The 12844-nt window shown below is 37.8% G+C and overlaps 1 protein-coding gene across 1 annotated transcript in view; it reads left to right on the top strand.

Moving 5' to 3' along the window:
* VCL (vinculin) overlaps positions 1–12844 on the top strand; it is a 126713-nt gene that overhangs the window by 79838 nt on the left and 34031 nt on the right. Inside the window, exons 6-8 of the mRNA XM_007940596.2 lie at positions 699–859; positions 11009–11099; positions 11951–12098. Of these exons, the coding sequence (XP_007938787.1) occupies positions 699–859; positions 11009–11099; positions 11951–12098 (400 nt within the window). The remainder of the gene's footprint in view (positions 1–698; positions 860–11008; positions 11100–11950; positions 12099–12844) is intronic.

Genomic DNA, 12844 nt, shown 5'->3' with positions numbered 1-12844 from the left:
TTGCATGAATCAAAAAACAAAATTTTGTAAATAGAGTATTATGATTGCCATGGAAATATGTTTCGAAGCCAACTTTTGTATATGGGAGAAGGGTTGTTGGGAAGAAAGGGTCTTTCTAACCTGGGTTATTAAAGTGTTAATCTGCATTTTTAAATTTTTAATTATTTTAGGGAAATACATTCTCTTTCTTCACTGCTTCATATTATTTCTTTTTTTTCATTTGTTTGGGGATTAGAAAATCACTGCTACATGTTGAGAGGAATCCTGGAAGATAAATTCTACACCTTGGGATCTTCCTTGGGATTGAGGACAGCAGGATGCTCCATTCACAGTTTCACTGACTATTTTCATTTTGTCTAATCTGTTTACATTGGATGGGGCCAGTGGTTGGACCAAGATGATAAATGATTTAGGAGAAGTTTGGATATTTTGTGATTCTAAGTAGTCAGTATGTGTGTGTTGAATTAGTTCCCTAATCATGTTAAGTGATATTTTGTACCTTGAGTTTTCCTTTACAATGAAGATTGTTGATATTGGAATGTTATTGGCAGACTTGGAAGTATTTGTTTTGTATATTCCTAAGACTATGAAACCCAAAGTGCGTGCTGAAAGCATAGATGGGGCATCTTGTGCGGATAATGTTACACAGCAAAATTAAATTCCAAGCTTAGTTTTTCTTCTTTCATTTATTTTTATAGCTATGAAGATTTTTGTAACAACTAAAAATTCAAAAAACCAAGGCATAGAAGAAGCTTTGAAAAATCGTAATTTCACTGTAGAAAAAATGAGTGCTGAAATTAATGAGATCATTCGTGTATTGCAACTCACTTCTTGGGACGAAGATGCCTGGGCGAGCAAGGTGAGTGTCTGCAAAAACGGCGAGGAGGTCACATGTTCTGACCTCCTCTAACCCTATAAGGGGAAGGCAGGATTACCAGCAGTAAACCAAGGCCTATTACTGCAAGGCCAGACATGCTGCCTCCCTCCAGCCCTTTCACCAACCGTTCCTCCCAAAGCACCCACCACCTCTCTCCTGGGTTCGATAATTCACTGCAGTGGCCACACAGAACTCACAGATTATGGGGTTTATTAGGGAAGCACCAGGCTACAACTCAAGTTCAGGAAGAACGCTCAGTCTCTCTCCCAGCCCAACGTCCCTCAGCCAACAGTCTCTCACAGTCTCTTTCCCAGCAGTGCTGGTCCCTCGGTGTCTCACTCAGCAATGCGTGTCTCTCGCGTCTCTTTCCTAGCAGCACGTGTCTCTTTCAGGGGCGCGTGTCTCTTTCAGCAGCACGTCTTCCTCCACCAGTAGTCAGAGTTCTGCCTCCAGGAGGCCTCCTTTTGAGCCCGGCAGGGTGGTCAAACTAGCCAATCATAGCATCAGAACTCTAAGCACCTGAGAGAGAGTGGGCACCTCCCAGAACATTGTATTGTGCCACACCCAACAGAAATAACCCAGGTGGATAGCTTCAGCAATCAGGGGCTGCTCAGTTGCTCATACAAAATCCCACCTTGGAGTTTACAAAGACTTATGGGTAGAAAAGCCACACTAAGTAATTTACTATACCGCAGTGTCAGTAAAAAGATAAATAAGCACAATCCTAAATTCTACCCTCCTATGGGTTTTGATTGTCATCTGTCTTACATCATGTCTCATAATTGTGTGTAGCATAAGAAACTCAGATATTAAGGAAATAATTTCTTCTTCACTTTTGTTTCATGAGTTACTTGCTGCCTTTGTAAATTTCCTTTCTTACCAAGGTAGATCAGATAGGCATGTGGGATGACTATAAGTTGAAGGCTGAGATCTGTAGCTTTTCCTACAGGCTGGTTGGGCTGGTGGAGAAGTTCTTCTGTGATGATACATACTCCCCTTACAAATGGTTGGGCCAGGAAGCTCTGCCTTATATGTGGGTGATTGTTGCTAATGACTAAGTAAGATGCAGAATACCTCTGTGACTCTGGACTGTATAGAAACTTTTCCTCAGTCAACTTTGGTGCAGAGAAATTGACAAGGAAACTCTTGGCATTTGTAAATATGCCCCTCAATTATTGCATTTTCCATAATGAAAACTTAATTAAAATACTAGTTTTCGTATTCATCAGTTAGTTTGAGGGGCTCCTCCTCTGTCTAGAATCTCTTCTTGGACTCCAGAGGAGTGCTTGGATTCCTTCGTGAGCCTGTCAGCAGTGATTTTGTGTTCTGCTGCTCCTAGTCTGCTTTTCCCCCAATCCTCTGTGAACAAAGCTTTTAGGTCTGGGAGAATAGAGACACTGGAGTTGATACTTTCCTTTTAGGGGTCCAAGATGCAGGCAGTCATGTGAATAAAATGACTCCCCAATCCACCTTCCCCATGTGTGACCCAAATGTTGTCTCCAGGGCCACCGAGCAATCAGAGCTAAAGAGGAGATTTTATAGTATGACTTCATTGGGTGCTCAATATGGGCCATGTTTGTTCTCCAAGAAACCTATAAGGTAAGGTCAAAGTTGGGGCCTAATATCACTAGTCCTCTCTTTTGTTGCTCAGAAAGCTAATAACCTAAATACCTATATAGGCAGAATAAATTAGTCAGCGTATCCTAACAGCAATTTGTTTACAAAGATATTTCATTGACATGAAGTTCTTGAACCTGTTCTAAGACTGTATTTTAAATCTATATGGTAAAGCCTTTGTAAGTCTTTGTTATTTTAGTTAATTCTGCTTTTGCATACTTGACAACTTTCACTTCCCTGTTAAGACTTCTTTATGCATTTTTTCTTTTTTGTTCTCTTGTTTGTTTTATTCTTTTTCTCACGTTTAGAAGGTAAGCTTTCTCTTGCCCTCTAGCTTCTTTTGCTTAAGAAAGAGAATAAGCATGTCTGTGAGGTTTCTTGTGCTGTGTGCCATGCCTTATTCCGTGTGCCAATGTGTAACACTGCTCGACTACGTGTCAAAATGTGATTGAATGTGGGACTCTGAGCTGTGCTGAGCAGGGTGTTTTACTCTGGTTCTAATTGAGCTATTTCTTTGGGAAAAACAAAAGGAAAGACATTACTATGGGCTATCAGGCTTTCAGTATTTGGTGGGTGTGTTCATATTTTGAACAGGGTCCTGAGACCTGTTTTGGCCTGGTCATTTCCACTGACTTCATTTGAGGAATGGGTTTTGCTCTTAGGAAAGGTGACTTCTGACTGATGCCATCCTCTACCAGTTGCCTTTGCAAGCCCTGGAATTTTGCTTTTGGATATTTGTCATTGAGCTTTTAAGCCATACAAAAAGGGAAGGGATAGGCTAGAGAGATTAGGTGAGGCATCTGTCCTTCTTGATAATCCTAGGCTTCATCAGAAAGAAAAAGAAGTAAGGAGGATCTAAACAGTTTCCTAACTTCAATTAATGGCTCACTGCATGCTCTGCTGTCTGTGCTGTGAATCAGCCATGGTTCTCCCTGACCTCATGTTCCCCTAACCTAACAACCTCTTTGCTCATTCTCTCACCTTTGCTTCTGTCATATGAGAAATAATAATAAGAAGGAGCAGGCTTTGCAACCTTAATCTTATTTTTAGAAGGGAAAAGTCATCATTTAGTGCATAAGTGTTATAGAGCTTTATTTTGTGCAAGTGCCATAGAGAGCTGCTGCTTTAAAAAAATATATATATGGTCAGTGGTCAGTTGAGTTTTTCAGGACTAGGATTAGGCGCTTAAGGGGGGAGATACATAGATTTGTAAGAGAGAGAGACCTGTTCTCCACTGTGTAGAGTCTTGGAGCTGTCCCAGTTTTATGCTGATCTGGAGGAGCCAGATTGTTATTAAGCTGAAAAACTCACTTTACCAGCAATGAAAGAAAGTAAAAAAAAGTAAGTTCACGCACACACACAAAAGTGCAATTATATAATGACATCAGTGTAAGCAAGAAATGTTTCTTTTTTCACCTAATTTTGCTTTTGTTGTACATTTACATTATCCGTTTTTACCCGGTTCAAACACCAAAATGCTATAAAAGATATACACTGCAAGTCTTGCTCCCAGCCTTTTCCCCATCTACTCCACACACCCTCACTTCCTGAGAGTAATCACTTTCATTAGTTGCAAGAATAATTACAAAAAATATTTTACCTTTAACATGGGAACTGGTAACTAAAATTCTTTTATTTTTAGTTTAGTAGCAGGATATATCTTTCAGTGTTCAACTATAAGCAGTGAATGAATCAAGGACCTATTATCTGACCTCTGGGTTCCCCTTCTGTTTGTTGCATATAGTATTTTTCACCGCCTTTTGCCCCTACCAATAAATAATTAATTTTTGTCTTACCATACTTGTTTCATGCTTCCCCATTGGTGCAGTTTTCTTCTGGAAAGTGATGGTTCCTCTAGGAAAGTGGGGCAAGAAAGTAAGTGGAAAAAATTCCTGATAAAAGTTCATCTTGCCAAATAAGTTAAGGTTTTAAAGAGCCAGTTGATCATTTTCGTTTTATCCTACATTCAGAGTGCAGATTTATACGTTTAAAAGTAACTTTGTCTTTAAACCTTTTGTTTTATTTTAAAAATAAAACTTGTGCTTTCCTTAAATCAATAATCATCATATAATGAACATTAAAAATTAATGTAGCCCTTTTCCTGGGAATACCTTACTAAACAAAAGAATTTGTGAGTTAAACAATTGTAATTCTACCTTTTATAAATTCAGCACTCTATGTTTGCAGTTGTATATAAATCTTAATAGTCCTTTTTATTTATATAACTTATATCTTGATGCATATTGAGAATTAAGAGGAAGTGAGAAAAAAAATGATTTTGCTAAGAATTTTTGAACCGCACGTAGGAGCTCTTTCTCCTCTGTGCCTTGAGTCATTAGATACTCTTACTCAGAATTTGTTCCTGCCATAGGCCTCTGTCCACTGTGGTTCCAGGTTAGTGTTGGCTGTAACTGACTCAGATGTCTTATAATGACTACTGTACTTTACCAAAGAAGGAAATAATGCTTGGAACATGCAGTCCTGTAAAACTTTCTCTTACTGCAGACCATTGGGATTTAACAGTTGATTTTTATTTAATTTTGAAAAGGGGTTGTATGTGAGCTTTGTATCATTTAGTGTTTTATTTTAGCAGCTTAGTACTATGAAATATTTCTTTCTATGAGTTTATGATAAATAGTTAATTCATGCATTTATACTTACTTATCTGGTAAAATGTTCAGCTACTAATGAAAAGGTTGATGGTTTAAATAGACTCAGAGACACCTCAGAAGAAAGACCTGGCATTCTACTTCTGAAAGGTCGTGGCCGTAGAAAATCCTATGGAGCACAGTTGTACTCTGAAACACACAGGTTGCCATGAGTTGGCATTGCATTGACATCAACTGTGTTTTTTTTTTTTTTTAATGCCCCCAAGAGGAGAAAGGCCAACAATACCAAAGGAATTGGTATTTCCCTTATCTAAGTGATATTTTAGTTGTAACATCTGCTTGCATGTGTATAGATGGCATAGATTTTTAGAGTTGAGAAAATATCCTTAGAGACGAGGAATTGAGGCCCAGAGAGGATAACTTGCGTGAGGTTTCAGGGCCAGACAACATTGCCTCATCACTGTAAAAGTTTTTTTTCCCCACTGCCCAATATATTCTTTTCAGAAATATCTTAGTTTAAAACATTGATTTGGGGATGAAAATGTGGTCAGAAAAGTGATGGAGTGGGATGGGTTGGGGAAGGGAAGTGTTAGTAGAAGAAGGAACAGAAGGTTGGAAAGTGAAAGAAAAGGAGTCTTTATTCCTCATATTTTGTTTTCTAGAGGCTGGGAGTACAGAATTTTACATCTGTGACTCCAGTTCTTCCTGGTTTTCTGTAGGAAGAACTCAGTGTTATTAGCAGGTATTCCTGAAGCCTAAATCTATATTAAAAGTTAGGAGTGACCTAGTTCCTGGAAAAGCATTAAAAAAAGGGTTCTTTTACCTTTTGAAATGTGGGAGAGAGTGCCAAAGCAATGCAGTTTGTTCATTTAAAATTGAACTCATTAAGAGTTTTATGGTAAAAAGGAGTAGGGGAGGGAACCAGATCCCTGCCAGCTGTCCAAGTTTGATGACTGGATTTGATCTTTTTACACCCACTCTAAAAATAACACACTGGATAAGAGATCAGGAGAAACTTTTTCTCTTTCACAAATTTGAGATTTTATAGAAAAAAGTGCTCCAATGAAGGTATAGTTTCTTACTCTTTTATTTCATATCCAGACTGTACTTTGGGTACTTAGATCTAGATGAAATGGTTTAACAAAAAGCTTTGTGGTATGTGTTTTGGTTGACCATGAGGGTTATGATCATTTCACCCTTTATAGATAAATCTCAAAATTGACTTCTGTTCCTAGTTCCCAATGAATTTGTTTATATATCCAATGTTAGTGTACACCTTATAAGCAATGCATTATCTGTCATAACTATTAGCCTTCAAAGGAAATATTTGTGAGATTTTTAGATAAAGATATTTGTTCCCATAGATACTTTTGTTTTTAAGATGTATGTTATTAAAAGACAACAGTCTTTAAGTGATTTTTTTAAAAACCTGTTTGTCTTAGGTTTCTAATGCTGCTGTAATAGTAATAACATGACTGGATAACTTTAGCAAACAGACATTCATTTTTGCACAGTTTAGGAGGCTAGAAGTCCAAATTCTGGGTGCCAGCTCTAAGGGAATGCTTTCTCTCTTGGCTCTGGGAGAAGGTCCTTGTCTCTTTTCAGCTTCTGTTTTTTGGTTCCTTGGGGATCTCATGTGGTGTGGCATCTGTCTTCCACCATCTCTATTTGCTTGCTTCCTTGCTTACTCAATTTGCTCACTAAATTTGCTCTCTTTGTAGCTCAAAAGAGCTTAACTTAAAGCCTGCCCTAAAACAAGCAGCCATCTGAAAAAGCCATCAACCAGTCCATGCAGAAGAAAGCATACTAAACTAAGAGTGATCAAAGGATTTTAAATAAAATCAATGGTTAAGAAGAGGAAATACATGAGAGCTTAAATTCTAAAGCACTTGGTTTATGGTAGATGGCAGTCTACAGCTAGAGCCCTACCTCCATTTTGAGTCTTGACATAAATTCAGACTCCATTTGAGTTGTGTTACTTCAACAATGTAGCTATGCTTAGACAAGTCCAAGGCCAAGCCCAGGAAGGGGCAGTATGCCTTCAGGAAGAATGTAGTTGAAAGTGGATTAACTAGTATGCAGAAGGGTGCTTACACAAAGAACTAGGGAATTTGCCTGGGCATGTCCTAAATGATTTACTGAAAACAGTCAATCCTGTAACCTTTTTAAATGTGCAGTTGTGTATGTTCCTAATAATAGTCCTTTCCTTGCTTTTGAAGTCCCACCTATGACAGTGATGAGTTGACCTGCCACCAATCATGGTCTTGTGATTTTCTTTGTCCTCTATCATATCTGATAAGCATCATGGCTGTGATTCAGCCAGATTGCATCAGCCTGTCTACTAGGTACATGCTGATGGTTTCCCTCATCTGGATGATTGTCTTTGTTTTTTTTTTTTTATCCTATTTAAGGCTTAATAAAAGGGTCTCTGTAGAGAAAAAAAAAATAAGAGAGTGACTTAAATCCAATCTAAACTAATACTGCTTCATTATTACAACAAAGAAAAACCATTCTCAAATGGGAGTATAACCACAGGTATAAAAGCCAAACCAAACCCAAACTCACTGCCATCGAGTTGATTCTGACTCATAGTGACCCCCATTGGGTTTCTAAGGCAGTAAATTTTATGGTAGATTGCCCAGTCTTCCTTCTGTGGAGTAGCTGGTGGGTTTGAACTGCTAAACATCTGGTTAGCGGTCAGATGCTTTAGGGCACTGCCAAAGCTCCTTAACCACAGGTATAAGAGCTAGGATTTATAACATGTATTTTTTCCCTAATTGAGCTTTTTCAGAAATAACTTAGCCCTTTCAGTGACTATTTTAAATCTTCAAAATTATTGAAAAGTCAAGTTCTGAATTAAAAGCTTCTAAAACTAATCAACATTCTTAGTTTTAAAATTCAGTTTAATTCCAAATTTGCCATTGATTCTTTTGGAGCAAATGAGTATCTCTTAATTTTAACTTGTTGATGTTGTCATTTCTCCCACTCAGGAGTAACATACTATACTCCCTTCCTGAGAATCACATTCTTTACTTGTTGTGGAGTGACCATTTGAGCTTTATGAGGGAGGAGAAAATGATTGTGAAGATACTGAATAGAGCAAAGCCAATTTTTCCATTGTGCTTCAGATCATTTGGGGGCAGTGGAAAAATAAAATCAGTCATTTAGGTGAGTGAGGATTATGAGTTTGATGTCTAGAACTTCTTTTCTGTGCCAAATTAACAAAAGCAAAATGAATAAGACAGAGATTTGCCAACTGTTGTAGAAAATAAGTGGAATGCTTGGCAACTCAAAGAAGAGACTTTTAAGTTTCATCTGATATGAAATAAAAAGTTTAGGAGTCGACAAATCCAAGATCAAATTGGTTTCTAGGATTTATTAGGTCTATGACTTGAACAAGGAACTCTGGTAGCATAGTGCCTAAGGCACTTGACTGCTAACCAGAAGGCTGGCGGTTCAAACCCACCAGCCACTCCTCGGAAGGAAGGTTGGGCAATCTACTTCCATAGTGATACTGCCTCGGAAACCCAAGGAGGAGTCACTATGAGTCGGGGCCAACTCGACGGCACATAACAACAACAACATGACTTGAACATATCACTTAACTTTTCTGAGCACTTGTTTCTTAATTTTTAAATTTAAATTACATTTAAAATTGAGGCTTACTGAGGTAATGGGGCGGGAGGGAGGGGGTTGGATACCTAAAACAGAACCTAACCTGTAGGAAATGCTCAATTAAAGTTAGTTTCCTAACTAGTCAGTTTTTAGTATTAGAGTTAGCACTAAATAATTTCTAACTTTTGTTTCCCTTTGAATTTAGATTTCTGAAATGTAATATATCTACCTTTTGGTTTTCTCACTGAAAATATATATGTTAGGGAAATGGGTATTAATTTAATAGGTCTTAAATTAAATCTTTTTACATTGACATAATTTCTATTCTCCAGGTTGTGCACATTCTTCCAAAGTAAGAATTTGTGAATTTTAATTTTTTAAAAATCTGTACCTAAACTGTGGTTTCTAGCCAAACAAAGTACAGGCATGTGAGTTAAACATTTACCTCAAGTAGACACATGCCCTGGAGAGAACAATCATGGGAGAAGGAAGGGCTGCTTATGCACAGGGAGATAGCTCAGGGTGCAGAAGAGTATGAAGGGATGGACACTGGGAGGAGGTAACTGTGGGGAGGAAGTGGGAGGGGAGCTGCTGCATTGTAAATTTTGGTCAATGACATGAGACAAAGTATATGTGAACTGCTGTATGAAAAGTGAATTTACTCTGTAAATCTTCACCCAAATCCTAATTTAAAAAAAAAAAAAATCTGTACCTAGACAAAGCCCTATAACAGGTTAGACCTTAAAGGCTATCCAACTTGACTCTCTAAGGTTAAGAGTTGCCTGAGGCGCTCTTGAAAAAGGTATTGATTTGGGCCTTGCTTGATGATTAAGCTAAAGTAATTAAGCCAAAGTTGACCTTTGTATTATATTTCCATTTTTTCACTAATTTAGATCCCCTCCCTTTAGTTGAGAATTTCCTATTTAGAGCCTTAGCTAGTACTATCTCGGTTATCAACCAAAACCAAACCCACTGGCCTCTGCAGCTGGTGGGTTTGGACTACAACCTTCTGGTTAGTAGCCAGATGCCTTACTCACTATGCCACCAGAGCTGCAGGGGATCTATATCTCTTTACATGGGTAATCCTAAAGCTGAAAGTACTGTCATTTGAATAGGCACATTGGAAAAGCGGGGTCAGGCTGCGGACTTTAGCCTAGCTATGAATGCTTCCTGAGCTCAGTTTTGCATGGCTGTGTCTTGTTTGAAATGGAAATGAGGATGTTCCTAATGCCCCCATGTGGAAAACTGGGGTGTAACACCTTTAAGAAGCCCAGTCGTGCAAGGTCTGAAAATTGAAAGTTTAAGGTATTACTTATCATTTCTGACGTTAACTCTGTGCTTTGATGGATGGGACTCTGTCAGAATCGGTTCCCTAGAGCAAAAAGGAGGAAGGCTGACTTTTAAGATGTTAAAGATACTTAAGAGATGGCCATTTTCTCAATTCTAAAGACAAGTATTTGGATAATTGTTATATTGTTCTCTGCATTTTTCTATATTTAAAAAAGTTTTATTGATTTTTTTCCCCCTATTTTTTAAAGTGAATAATTTGTTGTCTCAGCTTGCCATGCTATATCCTGGAAAATAAAAGGTTTTATGGTAGCCATCATGAATCCTGGTTGTAACAGTAAATTGAAACCCACTTACTTCATCCCACCTCTTCTTCTAGGTTAGGCATGGCAAGGAAATGAAGCATAAGGAAGGCGGGGAAGGCCAGAAAAATATTCTTATGTTATATTTAGTTTAGTTGTAGAATTTGAAATAAATTACTAGATTAACATTTTCAATTTTTTTCCAATCAGTAATTCAGAATTTTTCAGATTAATTAAATATAGTGATACATCATCCAATGTGTGTGTGTATTTCAAAACAAGATGTAAAAGAACTGTGACTTGTGGCACCACATACTAATGAGGCTTTCCTGAAGCTGGGAGGGCTTTGGCAGGGCTGCCAAGTAGATGAATGTTGACTAGTGGAAAGGCTGATAATGAGGCATGTGACAACAGGGCTTTTTCCTGCTGGAGACATTAAACATCTTTTGGCTTGAGCGATTTTAGCAGTTTTCATAGTTTTAGCAACAGGAGCACCGGGAAACAGAATTAACCAATGATCTGCATGCAAGATGCTGCATTTTTACAGATAAGGGTTGTGATGTGATGAGAATATTTTTAAGGCTGTTGTAGGACTACTTTAGCTATTGTATGTTAATGCTGTAACTTCTCTTCTGTCTTACTTTATGTCTTGGTATCTCAATTTTTGAAAAGAAAATCACTGTGAGAATTTCTCTTCAAAGGACACTGAAGCCATGAAGAGAGCGTTGGCCTCCATAGATTCCAAACTGAACCAGGCCAAAGGTTGGCTTCGTGACCCCAGTGCCTCCCCAGGTAATCCTCTGGCTCTGCTTTTCTGATATATATAACAGAAAGCTAAAAAACAAGCAAGCAACATGAATGCAGGAGAGGAAAGAAGATGCAAAGAAAGCAGGAATTCTCTTATAATAATATCATAAGCCTGAGATAACTACTGTAACATTTTAGACCATAGCCCTATATCCCATTCTGATCATTTTAGATAAATGAAGTATTGCTGGGCCTTCAAAGGACTGAAGGGCAGAGACCATGTCATCTCTCATCATGGAGGAATAAACCAAGCTGAATTGGGCATTATTTATAAATGTACTGGTTTACTCCTTCCTTGAATTAGATAGGTACTGTTTTAAATAGAAGCTCTTCTCGTTCCCATTGGGCAGACTTCCATTTATGTCAACAAAGTACTTAATTAAGCCAATTAAATGATGATGCCAATAAGAATCAGAAAGCAAAGCTGACTATATAAACATAAGACCCAAATAGGTTATTGAGCTAGGTTTTATGGATTTTCTAATCTAATATTTATTCAGTGTTAGATTAATATTTGAATGAATGTGAAAAGGTTGGAGGTGCTAAGTACTATTAAATTGTTAGAGTCTATTTTCGTCATACATATTTTTACCACAAGCTACTTAGTATCTCCAGATAGATATGGTTCTGAATATCTTTTTAGCAGTGTCTGGTTGAAACCTTACTCTATAGTTGTAAGGGTTCTGTTTGGCTGTTAGCTATCAGATGTATAGCCTTCTATTCACTTGTCATTTAAAATGATCTATTCCTTCATGAATAAAATGAGTTGTAAAGTATCCTCTCTAAATAATTAATGTGTCAACAATGTAGATATTGAGTATCTCTTTTCATTTTAGGGGATGCTGGCGAGCAGGCTATCAGGCAGATCTTAGATGAAGCTGGAAAAGTTGGTGAACTCTGTGCAGGCAAAGAACGCAGGGAGATCCTGGGCACCTGCAAAATGCTGGGGCAGATGACTGATCAAGTGGCTGACCTCCGAGCCAGGTAAAGTACCTCTGCTCTTAACAGAGGCGTTGTGGATAACATGTAGGATCTCATTGCTAATGGGGTGATTCAGAAAGCAAGTCTCTACCAGTGTTACTCAATTATCTTTTTGGCTTATAGATAATGTAAAGATTAAACCAAAACCAGACTCACTGCCATCGAGTCAATTCCGACTCATAGAGACCTCCATTGGGTTTCCAAGGGTGTAAAATCTTTACAGAAGTAGATTGCCTTATCTTCCTCCTGCAGAGCAGCTGGTGGGTTTGAACAGCTGACCTTCTGGTTAGCAGCCAGAAAGTTTAACCCACTATGCCACCACAACTCCTTAATACAGAGGTTATATTTCATTAATTCCTTTGAGATGAGAGTGAACTTTTCTCTGCTGAAAGTTTTAAAATATGAAAATACTTTATAATAAAGTTAAAACTTATTCTGTAATTAAAATTGAATATAATTTTTTTTTTTTTTTAAGCTTCTAGCTATAGGCTTGTTAAAAATAATGGTCAGTGGTGAAGTCTGGCCTGGGTAGATATCTTTAATAAAGGATAGATAAGAAGGAATATAAAGAGCAAAAACCTTGGATTCTTTCACATAAAAATTTTAAAATCAGTTAAATAGGTTATCATCTAAGTTGGTCATTTCTGGGCTCTCTTGAGTTTCTATTTCATCATCATTCATTTGGTTTCATAATTCTTTTACCACCCTTTTGTCCTTCTCAGGTCTTGGCTTTAGAACTTTTTCCCCAG

Source organism: Orycteropus afer, unplaced genomic scaffold (genome assembly GCF_000298275.1).
Source record: "Orycteropus afer afer isolate SDZICR_OR568_19922 unplaced genomic scaffold, OryAfe1.0 scaffold00070, whole genome shotgun sequence".
NCBI classification, from domain to species: Eukaryota; Metazoa; Chordata; class Mammalia; order Tubulidentata; family Orycteropodidae; genus Orycteropus; species Orycteropus afer.
Note: the sequence above shows the minus strand (reverse complement) of the source record. Positions and strands in the feature narration are given on the sequence as shown.